At 38.2% G+C, this 17,670-nt stretch overlaps 1 protein-coding gene across 6 annotated transcripts in view; it reads left to right on the forward strand.

The window, feature by feature from the left end:
• The window catches only part of EFR3A (EFR3 homolog A), an 84,381-nt gene that overhangs the window by 44,620 nt on the left and 22,091 nt on the right, over positions 1–17,670 (forward strand). For 5 of the 6 annotated variants that reach the window (XM_063327549.1, XM_063327548.1, XM_063327550.1 and 2 more), the window contains 7 exons: positions 1,847–1,984; positions 6,746–6,824; positions 7,825–7,960; positions 9,562–9,726; positions 11,846–11,960; positions 13,849–13,900; positions 17,240–17,412. In XM_063327549.1, coding sequence (XP_063183619.1) covers positions 1,847–1,984; positions 6,746–6,824; positions 7,825–7,960; positions 9,562–9,726; positions 11,846–11,960; positions 13,849–13,900; positions 17,240–17,412 — 858 coding nt within the window. The remainder of the gene's footprint in view (positions 1–1,846; positions 1,985–6,745; positions 6,825–7,824; positions 7,961–9,561; positions 9,727–11,845; positions 11,961–13,848; positions 13,901–17,239; positions 17,413–17,670) is intronic. The other variant, XM_063327545.1, reaches the window with a different exon arrangement.

Here is a 17,670-nt window from a genome sequence, read left to right on the forward strand (position 1 = left end):
TTCTGTAATGTGTTTTGTGCAAAAAAAATACTTGCCACCCATAGGTACAGTACTTCTCACTAAGTAATATTGCTGTTTAGGGGGAACTGTTTTCTTTGTTTCTTCCTCAGTCTCCCACCTCTCAACTGGTCAGTTTAAATGAAATATTAATAACAGCTTAATGAGATGATGTCGTGACGCACTTAAATTCAGAAATACATTTCAAACGCCTTTAATTTGCTGTAGTAATTCAGGTCTCTGTGGACTGAAAAGGAGGTGACTTTGAGCAAAAGAAAAAAAACAAAACAACAAAAAAAACCCCACAACCCAAAAAATGAACTAAAAAACATTGTCAAAGCTGCATGAAAATTGAGAAGTGGGAAATGGGAAGCTCTTCTGGAAAGGCTCGACCTTTCGCTGGTTATGGTGCAGGTGCTGATTTTAGTTATTCCAAGGTGAGGACAGGCTCTTCCCTTCAAAATTCAGTGGTAGAATTCAGGCATCAGTGGGTTTCAGTTTGTACAAAACAGTCTGTAGTTCCGCTTTTCTGGTGTCTGGATTCGGTCTTTAATTCAGTACTTTTACCCTCTTTTTGTACCGTGTCAAATAGTCAGCCTAATTCCCAGTCACCAAGAGAAAAGAAATAATTGCAGATGACAGTATTTAAACTTTACAAAAATTTGGTCATTGCTGCTGTCATTAGACTAAAATGTTAAAGCCTTGCATTGCACTGCGTGATTTATTAAGTCAGAAGTTAAAATTTCCATATGAAATTAAGTTGATATTTAAATGCTGATTTTAATTCCTTCTTAATTTAAAAGAATTTCTGTTTTAGTTTAAGTCATTCCTTGGTGCATTTTAGCACCTGATGAAATAGTAGCTGTGGTAGCAATAAATTCTTCCCCAACCCATTGCTTTTTTCCTCACCCTCCCATCGTGTCATCATTTTTTATTGTTCTTTACTATCAGTAGTACATTTCTACGATTGAAAGAACTGTAATATTCTTGTAAAAGGAGAAACTCCTCAGCAAAATTTGTGCAGTTTATCACGGTGTATTTATCTGATGCAAAGTTTCACAATCTGTATTTTTTCATTATTTTCTGACGAACGCAGTTGCAGTGTTTCTTTTTCAGAGTAATGCTTTTAGGGCAAGAAGAATCCTCCTTCAACAAGGGCCACCTTTATAAATATAGTATGGGCGAATTAACATCAATATCTACATCTTGAAAATATATTTCCAAATGTGAAAGGTGGGCACGGACACTCGGTACAGTCCTCTCCACAGTAATGTTGGGGGACAGTCAGATAGATGGTGACTAACGTGTACACTAGCTAGTTGGAGGTAAGTATGTGGGTGATAGTGTTCTAATTAGTTCAATCAGAATTTGTTTGAAACTCCCCAGCCATCTGTTTCTGCAGAAGTATTGGAGCTTTATTTAACACTCACCCCCGCAGTGTGGATTCAGTAGTGGGCAGGTGAATGAGATCATTAGTCTGAACAAAATGACTAAGATTCTGCCTAACTTTTTGCATGGTTTCATGGCCTTCGTTCATTGTTAGTAATGGGTAATAGTTTGTCAAAATACAGTGGTTAACAAGTCAAATCAGTATTGACAGCCATTGTTTTCGTCACATATGTATTTACTAATACAGTGGTCAGTACTGAGTGAGCAGATGAAGATCTATAGGTCTTCTGTATGAAAATAAAATATTTTATTCAGAGTTCTGGTTTGATGCATATTGGAGATACACTCCAGATCTAGGCAAGAATTGTGACTCGTGAACATTGTAGAACCAAGGATCTGTACAGTAAGGAAGATGAATATTAATCAGTAGTAAAATCAATGTATTTTTGTCTTCTTTCAGCAGAATAGGCCCTCCGTCCTCTCCTACAGGAGGAGAGAAAGAGGAAAATCCTGCTCTGCTGGCCGAGAATTGTTTCAGGGAACTACTAGGACGAGCAACCTATGGAAATATGAATAATGCTGTCAGACCAGTTTTCGCGTAAGTTGAAAATCCATGGAAGGTCCCATAGATCACAGCTGAAGTCAGTGAAGAGAAAAGCCAAGTAAAATACAAGTAACACAAAGGAATGCTGTGCCCAGATTAATAGATGAAGTTAAGGTTTCTACTTTCTTGCAGTTTTCTTCCAAGACCTGTTTTGATATTCTGTGAGGAGTATCTTTAACAGCTCATTGAGTAGTGAATGGCAGATGTGCACACAGTATGCAGGTTATGCACAAGTGCACACAGTACAAATTACAGTTGATGTATTAACTATCAAGTCCAGCGTTTTTCAGTTCTCTGCATTGCCTCAGTTGCTTCGCTACAAAATATGACGTGAAAGAAGCTACAAGCGTTGAGATAACTTAAATCTGCTTCTTTCACCTCTTCTAGTGTCTACAAATAGGCATGGTCTCAGGACAAATCTTTGCAGGAAGCCCTAAACTCAGTGATACTAATTTCAAACCATGGGTTTTCCTGGTGATGAGGAAGATGCTGCTTCTTGTTGTAGATTTTCAAGATACCCACCCGTTACGGGAACATCTTCTCTTAGGTGGCCTAGTTCTTCCCACAAAGACTAAAAATTCCATTCATGCTTTCAAAGACTTCAAGGTACTGAAAGCCATTTTTAAGTTGCTACTGTTAAGTAAGAACAGAAATGCAAAAAGAAGATAGGGCAGGTATTGAGGGCCAGAAAACTTTTGTAGCCCTTTGTGTTTCACCCCAAAGAATTAAATGCAAGGAACTGTGCTATTATTTATCTGTTACTTTCCATGTGCACCTATCATAGCAGTCTGATTTAACTATTGCAAACTTGAATGTTTTATTAAAAAAAATTCATCCTTCCTACATTTTAAATTTGCAGTCCTCCAAAATACCTGCCACTAGAGTGAGCATTTGGGTACTAAGCAGTCTGGGTGGATTATTTGGAACTATATTGCATCTGCTTTCATACCACTTTTAAGTTCCTTTTTAGGGTCTTATCTCAAAATTTTATCAGCATGTGGAGTTACTTCAGTCTTTTGAATCATTTCAGGATCAGGGAATTTTCCCACAAATAATTGCTGATTTCCTAGAATAAAGTTAGTACCTGGTTTGGGATTTGAGGTGGTGTCGTACCTGCATTTCCTGTGGCAGATCCAAAGCTTTATGTATTCAAGCTATTATTTCCAGCTTAATTTCTTTTCTTATTCAATATGATTCTAAGGAACTTTTTGAGTCTTTGTGCACCTTTACATGCCGCATACTGTGTGTGTGCACTGAAATCAGCAGATAATGACCAGTTACTCAGTATGTATTGTCTCTTCTGAATAGAGAGGTTTTGTGGTCACCATTTTTGTGTTCCATTTTGAGGAAGAATTGCCAAATAAATATATCTTTCCATAAATAACTGTTGTAAAGGTTTAGTAGTTTTGAAGAACAAGAGATGCAGAAAATGCAATTTCCAAGCTACTTTTCCTAAACAAAAAGTGAGTGCTCTGTCTAATCTAATTCACTTTGTGAATGAGCAGAACTGGTAGAAAGTTTGAGATAGTGAGTCCGTTGCACTTTATCTGATTCAAAAACCTGACTTAGTTTATGTATAGTTGATTAGAAAACAGTTTTTCCTAACAATTTTAAACAAATTCACAGCTTTTAAGAAAGCTCTGGAAATAAAGATAAGGCCATTTATTACAGTACTAACACTGAAGATGCAGGTCCAGTTCCCCACTTGAAGGCTTGCTTCCTGTGGCATGGGAATATCAGTCAGCACGCATCACTTCCTTGCAAAACTGAGGGAAGAGTGCGTCTTGCATCGTGAGGCTGAGTACATTTCAAGGATCGAAGGATTTTAATATAATGAAGATAGCTGAAATCTGCTCAGTCTCCTGGTATAGGTTTGGATTGACCTTAATTCTCCTTGCCTTTGGCAGAAAATCTCCATGGTTATAAGTGTCTCTACATGTAGTAGCTAGAAACTCTCAAATTCTCATTTTTAATGAAATCTGGCAGATCAGTCTGGCAACCTGCTTAATGACAGTCAAAAATTTTATGTTAATATGATACGAAAAAAATCTGTATTTGGTGTCAAGTCACAAGCTATTTAGACTTACTTAGCATGAATTTGCAATGTTGAATAGATTAGGCAGATCCAGAGGGATACATAAATCTAGTGAATATAAACAACTTCCCAAGTCTAACAAGTTACACCCTATTTGTCTCACTATTTCCATTCTTGTGAGTTGTCACGTAATCTGTGCAAGGGTTCTGAATATGAAAAGGCTGGTGTTTAATATTCTTTCAGCGAACGCGATGCATGAGAAGATTATTTTATATATTCCCATACGTGCCTCAGTTCTGCTTTCTAATCATCAGTATCGATGTATCATTTAGTACTGTAAGGGTTGCTTGCATGTGTGGCAATGTGAGAATTCGGGGACTGTTAGTGACTCTTGCTCCATAAAGTAGCAATTTGCACCATTGGTTCTGCTGTTCCATTTCATTTGAGAAACCTAGTTTTGCACACTTGCTACGTATATGAAGCAGGTCTTAATGGAAGGCAGAGTTTGGCATTTGTAAATCCAGCGATAATATGTTTCGCAATCTTACTTACGTATTCTTTATTAAAAGAAATGTAATTGGAAAAACACAGGCAAGATGTGACTTGATTTTAAGTAAACTAAATGCACCATGCTGAAAATACCATTTACCATCTTTTACAAAAACAAAACTACGTTGAATACACTGCCTGCATTATGAGAAGTAAAATATATCACCTACAGTAATCTACTACTCTTTTTCTTAGGAGGAAAATTCCGGTATATGAAGTAAGCTGCTCATTGAGCTATTACACAAAACATTAACCTCAGCTGTCATCTTCCCCCTGCTCTCTTCCCATCAGTTCAGCTACCTGAAGCAGCTAATATTTTGCCTTTTTGGAAAAAGAAAACCGTATGTCATGTTTTGAGAGGAAAGGTTTTTAAAAAATAAACTTGATATGAGATGTAGTTGACCATAATCTGCCTGAATGGATCTTTGGGGCAGATAAAGAGGAAATGTCAAAGGTGACAGAGAACACATGCTGCCCTGAAAGACTGAAGGATCAGTTCCAATCAGGAGAAGATAGCGGAGAGTATGATTTTGTATTTGGTGAGAAAAGAAAATAGGTTAGCTAAAATAAGCTGTCATGTACAAGAAATGATGGACTGTTCTGGAATGATATTAGGGAGAAAGAAAACACGAATAAATACATTATGAGCTGCTAAGCCTTGAAGGATTTAAAGAGGCAATTTTGTTTGTCTTTCTACCTCAAGGCAGGATTAAATATACCTGTGGAATGTGCACAAGAAAAGCAGCTGTCCCCAACAGGTAGTCCAGTTTTAATATTTAGTAATGCAAATGTGCTGTTATCTTGGCAGACAAACTTACACCTTTAAAATTCCTGAAAAATCTCTAGGGGTTTCTATTAAAGGTATGGAATGTGTCAAAATGGCAGTACGTTTTCTTAGCTCTGCAATGGACCGCAGGATAATTCAGGGCACAGGAGAGGGCAGTTTTATGGCAGCTGTTCTAATCAACCTTGAAGGAGACCTGTGTTCTCAGCTGGGTCACTAGGCTGGTAGCAGCTGGCCGGTGAGTTAATTGAGACCTGGAGATTTTAGGCAAAGCGAGTTAAGGCATTCAGTCAGTCCTTCTCTGCTCAGAGTACTGACTTCTTTCATCTGTATGCTTTCAAATTTGTTATTTGGAACATCTTTTTGTCTTTACTACATTATTTGGGAAAGGACAGATCAGTAGTGATTCTGTAGCCGAGACACCTATTTAGACACACTAGCTAAATTCAGTTTCTGTAAGAAAGTATTTCATTGGTTTGGGTTGGTTTGCTTTTGTTGCTTGTTGGTGGGTTTGTTTTTGTTTTTCTCTTTGTTAACCTAAATCATACTGATTAAAAGGTATCCAAAATTACTTTTTCAATCTCCTAGAAGTAATAATACATTTATTTTTTGTCATGCTTTTCCAAGTACTCAGATTTCCTTTTTGGAAAATTTGATGTGTGCTCTATTCGTAGTTTTCAGCATGGTGCTTAAGCAGAATTTCTTGTCTTTGCTTGAAACTCTCACAAAGTTTTTCATTGGTGGTTCCTGTACCATTTAAAGAGAAACCGACACATTTATTGTTCTGATTCTGTTTTGTTGTTTCTTGGAGAAAGTGTTGAAATGCTTCAGAGTGATAAAGGAGTAGATACACAAAGAGTAGCTCTTTTTTGTTTTCCGTATATGTTAGTCACGAAACCACTGTGAAAATGAAAATAGTTCTTAGAGCCTCTATTCTGTATGTAACGTTCAGCCTTAATTGTTCTGTAGCTCCTGATTCAAACCAAATTCTGCATATTTAGAGTAAAAGTCTGTCAAGGTATTATAACCATCCCCTTCAGTGTGTCTCTTTCATGTAAATAATGTCACAGCCATTTTATGCATGCACTTTGTACAGAAACAGTATATTCTTAAGTGTATATCTTTGGTATGACTAGATTCCTTAAAATCCTGAATCTGGAAAACTGGGAATTTCTGTTACAGACAAATATTTTGTGATCACATCCTAAACCTTGAAAATTAATGCTTTTCGGAAGTTGTGTTTTTCTGATCTAGGTAATAAATCATTGTTTAGAAGATTTATGTAAGGAAATAATCCCTTTGAGGTGAATTTTGAGAAAACTGTAAGGTGCCATTTATTATATCTGTGGAATGTCATTATTTCAAATCCCTTAATTTTTGGTTACAGGCATTTAGACCATCATAGACTATGGGATCCCAATGAATTTGCTGTTTCCTGCTTCAAAATCATAATGTATTCTATACAGGTAGGATTTTCTCCAGGGTTTGTTTTCCTTAGATACATGTTTCAAGCACATGAGACAGGGTTAAATGCTCACTTCACCCATGAGGATGATAGGCAGTAGGTGAAGTCAAAGAATCCAGGTCACTTTCCATAACTCCTTAGCCTTATTCTTTAAACTTTTCAAATAGTAACCTAGCTGTGGTTTGTGATCAGAGGTTATCATCTGATTTACTTTCAATTAATGCACGCTTATAGAAGAGAAAAATACATTCCAGAATTCTCAAAGGAATGTAGTGCGGAGGTCCTTCAGCAAGCTTCGGAACAAGGAGCAGGATAGCCGTGCTCATCTGACATTGTGCTTGATAAATAAATCACTCTTAAGCTGGTCATGTCTCCATGCCAGTACAGCTGTACTGCCTTTACAACCCAACAAACGAACTTCACATGGAACTGTGTTGTGCTGATTGATTTTTTACTATGGGCAACCGCTAGTGTCTGTTGTAAACATGATCAAAGTCTGGTTCTTGGATTGAGTCAAGCACAGACACCCAAAAGATAAAGTCATCAAATTCCTGGTTTGTGGAAGCAAGCTGAGTTTTCTCAGCATTTGTATCAATAGCCCTTTTTTTGTAAGACCAGCTGAAGTCTTTGAACGGCAGTTAGCGGAATGAGGTACCACTTCATGCTGCTTCTGTTCTTGTAGATGTTCCTAGATATTTTAATACTGTAAGCTTTTAAGTACCGGGCTGGATGTACCTGTGTGGCTTCATCTTTCATGGTAGTTTTAAAAAAAACTTACTTAAAAATTTTTTAAAAATTTTTAAAAATCCATATTTAATCATGAATTGATTGAAATTTAGATAAATCTATGAGTTTATGTTGCAGAATAGGAACAGCTATAATTAGGAACACCTATATTAGCTATAACAGCTAATAGGAACTACAGCTGAAAGGTTTATGAGTTTATTCTTATTTAAAGTCACAGATGAAGCTTTTCTTTCTGCTTGTTTGTGTTTTAATAGGCACAATATTCCCATCATGTAATACAAGAAATTCTTGGACACCTTGATGTTCGCAAAAGGGACTCGCCACGAGTTCGTGCTGGCATTATTCAGGTTCTTTTGGAAGCAGTTGCAATAGCAGCTAAAGGATCGATAGGTAAGCCCTCTTAAATTAAGGGCGTCAGGTCAAAGGTAGATTTGAAGAGTGGTGCTCATTTTCACTTTATTTTCAGACTGAATGAAAGCATACATTTTGAGAATGTTTTGTACTTATTAATTTTTTTTCTCATTTGTGCTGATAAAATGCTTGAAATTTTACTTGGTTTACAACTACTGAAACGTACTTACTTGGTCGTTTGACTGTTTTATATTCCTTTGCATTGAAAAGCTGAGTAGATGTATTTTTACAGCCTCGTGAAAATAAAAATTCACAAAGTCTGAGAGAAATGTGTGTGACTACAAAATGTCACAAGCACTGTCGCTTTGTGATACAGCTGCTGTGAGATGAGTGGTAATATAGGAGTCAAGAGTAGAATGATCTTTGAGAAATTTTACCTTAGTAACTGTGAAGCAGCTGAAATAAGGTGAATTATGTCATTTAAGGTAGCATAGTTCCTTGAAATAAGAGTAGTTACGAGGATGTGTACACACATGTGCTCTGCTGTTGTTTTTCTTTGGTCTCCTGCTGAAACATTACTGCTTTGCTTCATTAGCTTGACTCTGAACCTGTCTTTTCTCTTTATATGAAATCTACTTGCATTCACAGTCTTGTGAAGTCTTTTACCATATTATGAAAAGAGCTCATTATTTGATCCAATATATAGAACTGGATTTTAGTAGCAGGTTTTGAAATAACTGAAATTAAGGTGCAAGTACCTGCACTTTAACCCATTGTTTAGGCTTAATTTCAGCAACCACTCATATTTTCTATGTAAAACTTGCATGCTGGGTTGACTCCGGTCAACAGCCGTTTGCACAGTCCCCTTTCCCACAGGACAGGGAGAAGGTAGAGAGAAGGTGAGAAGTCTCATGGATCAAGATAAAGATAATTTAATGGGTGAAGCAAAAGCTGGTGCACCAGGAAAGCAAAGGAATTTATTCACTACTTCCCATTGACAGCCAGATGTTTAACTGCTTCTTGGACAGCAGGGCCTCAGCATGCATAACAGTTCCTTGGGAAGACAAATGCCATACAAACATCCCCCCCTTCCTTCTCCTTTCCTTGAGCTTTTATTGCTGAGCATGACACTATATGGTATGGAATAGCCCTTTGGTCAGTCTGGGTCCGCTGGCCCAGTCTGTGTCTCCTCCCAGCTTCTTGCACACCCCCAGCCTACTGCTCTCTGTAGGGACAGAGTGGGAAAAAGAAAAAGCCTTGACACTTGCTGGCACTGTTCAGCAGCAGCTGAAACACTGGTGCGTTGTCAACGCTATTTTAGTCACAAATCCAGAGCACAGCGGCAGCCGAGAGGCGAGGAAGAAAGTTAACTCCATCCCAGCCAGACCCAGTACAACTTGATAGTAATGGATCACACATACATGCCTGATTACATTTCCTGATAGCACAATAATTTCTAAAATATCAAGGTGTAGGCACACTTCAAAAGTTTATCCCTAGGCCATATCCCTCAAATAGTGAATTTCACTTGTTTCAGCTTAATCTGATTTCTTTTGGGAAGGGGTTGAAAAGGTTAGTTTTCATTTTCTTAAAGCGTCTTTCCCTTGACGGCTGCAATCATTGTTGCGTGTTGTTTCCAGGCCCAACAGTTCTGGAGGTTTTTAATACCTTGTTGAAGCACTTGCGCATCAGTGTTGACTTTGAGCTGGGTGACAGGCGCAGTTCAGCAGGAAGTGCCACTTTCAGCACAAGCTCCAAGGAGAGTGATGAGAGGATTGTCCAGAATGCGATTATTCAAACAATTGGTGAGTAACAACTGTAGCATAGGCTCACTTAAATTTGCTCCCCTTCTTCCCCTTCCTCAACGGGATGGTGTTAAAACAGCTGAACTCAAAAAGGGAAAGTGGCAGGTGTGGTAGCTTTGATTGTACTTCCTTCTAAATCTCAGTCTCACTTTACGTTATTTGATTTCTGAAAGACCTTTCTTTTAATTGTTAACTGAGAAGACAGCCAGGAATCTCAATGAAAATTAAAAATGCTGGTGGACAATAAATTTGTTGGTTATATTATTATCTGGCCCTTCAAATATAGACATTATTCTGTACCCCTGGTACAGAACAAATATTAATCCTTTCATGAAAGTCATATTGCAAGCAATCATACACCGTAATATATTTTAGTAGGTACTACTTGAAAATTTGTAGAAAACAATGTTAAACGTAGTGTCAACGATGACACCTAATGGCCAGTTGTGCTACCACGACTTAACTGAAGTACTTTTAAGCACAATAATGAAAACGAGAGCAACGATTTCTGTAAATTATTTCATTCAATCATTTTTTTTCAGATTTTCTCTTTATGGTAGTGATGTTATATATTGCAGTGCGTTTATCAGGTGTGTTCCTTTACTTAAAGAACAAAGGGGAATGTAAGTTAAATATTCACTAACCTGTACTTTTGCTTATGCCTTGAAGCTTTCTGGAGCAGTAGCAAATACGTAGTAGATTAACTTGGATTTTTACTGTAATGGTGAGAAATAAAATGTTAAAAAAAGCTCCCCCAAAACTCCTACAACACAACCCTTTAAAGTAAAGCTTCTTTCTAGCAAAGTTACATTTACGCTATTGCACAGCAACAGAACAGACTATCTCAAGTTGGAAGGGGCCCATAAAGATGATCAAGTCCAGCTCCCTGCAGGACTACCTAAAAATAAACCATACAACTAAGAGCGTTGTCTAGACACTCCTTGAACTCTGTCAGGCTTGGTGCTGTGACCACTTCCATGGGGAGCCTGTTCCACTGACCGACCACCCTCTCAGTAAAGAAGCTTTTCCTTTTGTCCAGTCTGAACTTGCCCTGAGGCAGCTTCATTCCATTTGCTCCTGTCCTATCGCTGGTCACCAGAGAGAGGAGATCAGCACCTCCTCCTCTGCAGCCCGCCTTGAGGAAGGTGTAGGCTGCCATGAGGTCACGCCTCAGCCTTCTCTTCTCCAAGCTGAACAAGCCAAATGACCTCAGCTGCTCCTTGTAAGTCTTGCCCTCCAGGCCTTTCACCATCTTGGTCACCTTCCTCTGGACCCACTCCAATAGTTTGATGTCCTTATATTGAGGCGCCCAAAACTGCACACCGTACGTGAGGTGGGGCCACAGCAGTGCAGTGCAGAGTGGGACAATCTAGCTGTGCTGTGCTTGATGCCTCCCAGGACACAGTTGGCCCTTTTGGCTGCCAGGGCACACTGTTGACTCATATTCAACTTGCCGTCAACCCAGACCCCCAGATCTCTTTCCGCAGGGCTGCTCTCCAGCCTCTCATCCCCCAATTTGTATGGATAACTGAGGACTACCCCAACCCAGGTGCAGAATCCGGCACTTGTTCTTGTTAAATTTCATACGGTTGGTGATTGCCCAGCTCTCTAGTCTATCCAGATCTCTCTTTAAGGCCTCTCTACCCTCAAGGGAGTCCATAGCTCCTACTAATTTTGTATCATCATCAAATTTACTTAATGTACGTTCAATTCCTGCACTCGGATCATTTATAAAAACATGAAAGAGCACTGGCCCTAAAATTGAGCCCTGGGGAACCCCACTGGTGACTGGCCGCCAGCCTGATGTAACCCCATTTACTATAACTCTTTGAGCCTGACCTGTCAGCCAATTGCTCACATAATGTATTATCGACTTGTCTAGCTAAATTAGAAAGTTTAAGGATTCAAAGAAGAAAGTGACTGTCATGAAAAGACTCTGTAAAGCCATTCAGCAGAAAGGAACATTTAAATATTATGCCCTAAAACAAATCAGAGTTTTATTCTCCGGCTATTCTGACCGTGTAAATGTATTCCTTGTATTTATAAGGCTTTTCTTACAAAGAGAATGGCCCTGTATCTCTTCCATTCTGTGATTTCTTTCCCCTTTTCTTTTTTTAAGGATTTTTTGGAAGCAATCTCCCAGATTACCAAAGATCAGAGATCATGATGTTCATTATGGGAAAAGTACCCGTTTTGGGCATGACTTCACAATCACTGGATACCAGTCACCTTGGGTTTGTATATCCTACGTTCTCTAATTTCAAATTAAAAACTAAAAAATTCCTTCACTTAAAAAGTGAAGGAAATTAAGAAAAATGAAATGCAGGTTCTTGCTCATGAGGGGCTATATTAAATGCTATACAGAATAAAGACAAGCACAGTGTCAGTGGTATGAAATCAATCTCCAAACACATTATGGATAGAAAATACCTCATTGGAATGCAGCTCTTTTTTTCACTAAAACATTTCTTCTCTCCATATCTGTACAGATGTTTCTGAAATTATTTACTTAATCGTGGCAAATTCTGTGACTTCTTATATGTGTGTTTTGTGAATGAAGGAAATTGAACTATGACTATATTTTTTCAAATGGCTGCATGATTTACAAATGGTTTTTGTTTTTTGTTCATTCTGTACAAGCTGCCTTCCGATTAAGAAATAAACTGCAGAAATTCCAGTGAATTAATTTTGGTTTAGATTTTCCCTGTTTATTTAGAAATTGGAAAAAGCTGTAGGTGTGCAGACTCCTGTAATAAACTCATAATTAAAAAGCCGCCATACATTGAAGTAATATTTTTAACTGTAACATGAATAATTATGTTTAAAGCCTGCTTTTCCTCAGTCTGGGGAAAGTCACTGAAAAGGCTGCAGCTATTTTTCTTTGTATGCGTGGATACTTCGTACCACATATGTCTGATCACCTGCAAGCTTAAGTAGGAAGTCATTGTCATTCTCCTGGCTTCTTGGTGGCTTTTTGATATAGTATTGTGTCCAGGCACAATAGTCCCAGGACTATTCCATGGGAGATAGAAATCTGTCTGCCAAGCAGTTACTGCTCATTAAGAAGGTATTTGAAATACAGATCCATTTAGAATTCTGAACTTGGATTACCAGTTAGTGTGGGGATTTTTTTGTTTGTTTGTTTGTTTTTTAGCTATACAGTTTTCCTTTATGGGATTCTCTGTAAACATGGGACTGAGTAGTTTGTTAGTATGATGTGCATACGTCATTTGGCTTTCTGACTGCTGGTACAGTCTTGCAACACTTACCTGAAAATTTGGCGTCTGCTACACAAGACATTTGAATGCTGCTGCTAACTGGATCTAGCCGGGATTAGAGCCCACGAAGGTGGAATTTTTCACTGTTATGTAGGGGCCAGCTTTTGTGAAGAGACTTGCTCTCTCCTTACGCTATTTGGTGAGCAAAAGGGTTTGTACGTTTTTTACTTTCTTGAAAGAGTCTGTTTGAATGGAGCAATTTATTCCAAGTGCACTTTTATCTTCCAAGGTCTTGCAAGAACAGTGCGTATGTGACTATATACCAATAGTTATTTAACTTCTTCTAGTAGCAGCAGATGGAAGATGAGAACAGATGAACAGCAGGTTAAGTGGTGTTCCGTGTACATTCCTGTGATCTGGAAACGGAGGGTTCTTTCAGTTGTTCTGGCAGATAACTTTTTTCCAGTCTTGAAGTTTTGGGGTCTGACTGAAACAAGAAGTGTCCTGGTTTCTTAAAAGACTCAATTACTTTTTAAGCCAGAAGAACTTCTGAGCGCTGATGCTTGTGAAAATTGTCAAGCTTGTAGCGGTTGAACGTTTCAGCTACAAAGAGATTTCTGAATGAAACATGAAGATTTAGATCTGCTTCACATGTGCCATTTACTGTTTTTTTCAACTGATGTTCTTCACTTTTTAAGCCTTCCTATAAATATCCCTTTCAAAAACAATTACTTATTGCATCTCATTTGCAAACATTTGCCCCTTATTTGTGGTCATCTAGCATCCCTTCCCAGACTGCTGTATTCATTTGTCAAACCCACAGTTGTTAGAATGGTGTCTGAAGTAGAATAATATTTTGAAGGTATGCAAAGAAACTAATTCTCAGCTTTTTTTCTGATTTTAGAGACTTGGGAACTAGGAGAATTCAAATCATGTTATTGAGATCATTACTTATGGTAAGCCTTCTGTGTTCAGTATGTTATGTTGTAAGCACACAGCGTTTCACTTTATGTATATGTTTATACATATACGTACAGTATTACAACTCTGTAATATGAAATGAAACATAATTTCATATCACATAGACCTGTAGTTCTACTGGGTAAACCTGTGACAGCATTTTCCCAAGTTACATTACAAGAAATATTCCTCCATCTCTTAGAGCAAGCATTTTAGTGAATATCACTTATAATTGGATCTGCAGATCCAAAAGAATATCATAGAATAGGTTAAGTTGACTAGTTCTGCCAGCAGTGCTAACAACATGAAAGTGAAATCACTTTTGTCTCTGACACCAGAAAAGCTGTAATTTTTACATATTTTTAAAACTGTAGGAATGAATGCCTATCTCCAAGCCTTTAAAGCCTCAAGCACCGTTATTCTTTCCTTCCTAGTATTTCCCAAGTTTCTTGTAAGGTATAATTTGTAATTAACTGTTTAATCACAAATACGTTTTTCAACTTTAAAGAGTTTTTTCTGGAAATACCTCCTGATGGTAAGAATCAGAAGCGGGTAGTAAAGGGGGCTCTTGCCTGTAGAATCCTGGCCCATCCTGTTGCAGAAGCTGAAAACTGTTTAGTGACTGAAATAGGGGAAATAGCGTAAAGAATGATATCATGACTAAAGCGGTAGGTTGCTGTCCTGGCAAATGAGTTTCTGTCCCTGCTTTGACAAGAAATTTGTGTGGGGGGTTAGGCAAATCAGTTGAACCGTTCTGTGCGTGTAAGAATATGAAATCCTAGATTCTGGCTTGCGGAAAAGCTGGGCATTCACAGTCGCAATTTAAGGATAGAAAACATGTTAGAAAGGACTGCAGAGGGTCATTTTTTCACATTGTCTTCATTAAAGATAAACTCAGCTATGCCTAAACTCTTCTTCACGGAATCACGGAATTTTTCAGAGTTGGAAGGGACCTCTAGAGATCATCTAGTCCAACTCCCCTGCTAAAGCAGGATTACCTAGAGCACATCCCTCAGGACTGCATCCAGCTGGGTCTTGAAAGTCTCCAGAGAAGGGGACTCCACAACCTCCCTGGGCAGCCTGTTCCAGTGCTCTGTCACCCTCACCGTAAAGAAGTTTTTTCTCATATTTGATCGGAACTTGACAGTTCTTGTCAAGTCTGGTCAGTTCGTGTCTTGATCGGAACTTGAATATTCTTGACAATATTCATCTCACCAGTTTTAAAAATTTCCATTGAAGTCAGGGAGAATTGTTCTAATTATTTGGGGTGCTGCATAGCCTATAAGTATGCTTTACGGGATTCCAGTTGTGCATGTGGAAGGAATTTAACATTTTTGACACTGAATTTTGTTGTGGATCCTCTTTTAGAATATGGAAGTAAAATCCTATCATGGCACAAAGATGTGAAAATGAGTGTTTTGGTGTTTAATAAGTTACTCAGACATTGATGAATATTGTGGAAAAACTGTGAGAAGGAATTTGCGTTCAGAGCAAAGCTTTTATTGGGGTATATCAGATGTAATCTGCACACATAGTAAAGAACTAGAAACTGGTGAACCTTGCCTGCTCTGTGTGCTGAACCGAGCATTCTACATCATGTGTTCTTTACAAAAGAATAATACTTCATGACATTAATTAGTCTGTTGTCATGCGTACACAGGCAGAGAACTTAATACTGTATAGGCAATTAAAATCTGTCACTTCATTAATTTGCAGCCTTGCATTTTGTAACATTAGTAATTTTCTATTTTCAAAATGACTGATTAGATACCTTCACATGCCCTTCTGCTCCTCTGCCAAACAATTTCCTTTCAACCAGTTGTGCTGCAGGAATAGTGCTGGCTCACATGGTGTGTTTTAACCCCGGCAGGCAGCAAAGCATCACCCAGCCACGTACTCGCTCTTCCCCGGTGGGATCGGGGAAAGAATTGGAAGGGTACAAGTGAGAAAAGTGGGTTGAGATGAAGACAGTTTAGTAAGTAAAAAAAGGAAAGAGAACAAAACCAAGAAAAACAAATAATTAAAAAAAAAAAAAAAAAACAAACCAACCCACAATGAATAAACACCAATAAACCAAAAAAGAAAAACACAGATCCCAATGACTTCCCACCCAGCTGGTCCCTGAGCGATGGCAGCCCTGGCAAACTTCCCCCCCACCAGTCTTATTGTTGAGCGTAACATCACATGTTATGGAATATGCCTTTGGTCACTTGGGGTCAGCTGTCCCTGCTCTGTCCCCTCCCAGCTTCTTGACCACCCCCTTGCTGTCAGGGCAGTGTGAGAAACAGAATAGTCCTTGTCGCTGTGTAAGCGCTGCCCAGCAATACCTAAACCCTCCACGCGTTACCCACACTGTTCTGGTGACAGATCCAGAATGCAGCAGCATGTGTGCTACTATGAAGAAAATTAACTCGATCCCAGACAAAACCAGTACAACACGGTTCACGTGTAAAAGGTGTAATAGTATGGAATGTGCATAATGATGATATAATTATTATGTAAAGTCTTAGATGAAAATATGACTGCTTTTATTATAGTTAAATTCTGGATAATTTTGCTCCCCTCATCCTCAACAGTTCATACTTGTGAGTTTCTGAACCCTGTTTTGATTTTGAGATTGTAATATTCTGGTACCCTCCATTTTAAGGGACAGTAAATTTTAAATATTTCTGACTGGTTTAAATGTTCAGCTGATTAATATTTAAATTGACAGAAGCTAACTTTTCCTTATGTACCTACAGAGCTTGTTTAAATAAAAGTAATTGAATGAGGCAAGTCAGTGGTAGTATTAGTTTAAAAAAATAAAAAAAAAAAGAAAAAACAACATCGTGGTACCAGATTTCTAAGAAAGTGATGTTTGCTGTTTGCTTTCTTTTTTGCAATAAAGTAGTATCCGTAAACATTGAAGATGTACATATAGGCCCCGATTTCTCTCAGTACCATATATGAGCAGCTCAGAGCCTGAAATGGAAAAATCTCTATTAAATTATTGCTGTCTACGTTTCATGCCCTGCAGCTTTTCATGGGCCATTTTGATAAAAAAAAAAAAAAAAATCATAAATGATACCCTTATTTTTTTCTTTTGGGTGTGTTGGTAGAGGAAGGACCTTGAGAAATACCACTTTAAAAGTGATGAGGGAGTTTATTTGAATATGAGTGTTAAAATCCTTCGGAATTCTCAGTGAGGTTAAGAATTTTCAAAACTAACAAAATACTTCCATTTGAATCCAGCTTTCAGATACCAAAGCGAGCCCACTGAAAAGTGAGGGACAGCTGCAAGTAATTCTTACAGTGCAGTAATGACACGCATTAATTTTACTTCCAACAATGAACAGGTGACTTCAGGATACAAAGCGACAACGATAACTAATGCACTTCCTCCCCCATTTCTGGACCCGTTATTGTCTCCTTCACTCATGGAAGACTCTGAGCTAAGGCAGCTGGTCTTGGAAATCCTGCATAATCTCATTGATCGGCATGACAACAGAGCAAAGCTCAGAGGGATACGGTAATTCTTTTTGTTTGCTTTCACCTGCTTTAAATTCTAGTTCAATATTTGAATGAGAAGTGCTGTTGATTTTTGAACATTTTTCCTAATATGAAATGTTAATGTACTGTTTTCATAAATGCACAGTGCTCAGTGTCTTTTACTGATGGCAAGAGTTTTACAGGTGAGCCTCAGTGCATGATACCTTGTATGATCATTGCAAATACCTGCTAGTTTAACTGTGGAAGACAGAATATGGTATTTTATGTAGAGAAAAAA

Source organism: Chroicocephalus ridibundus, chromosome 2 (genome assembly GCF_963924245.1).
Source record: "Chroicocephalus ridibundus chromosome 2, bChrRid1.1, whole genome shotgun sequence".
NCBI lineage: Eukaryota > Metazoa > Chordata > Aves > Charadriiformes > Laridae > Chroicocephalus > Chroicocephalus ridibundus.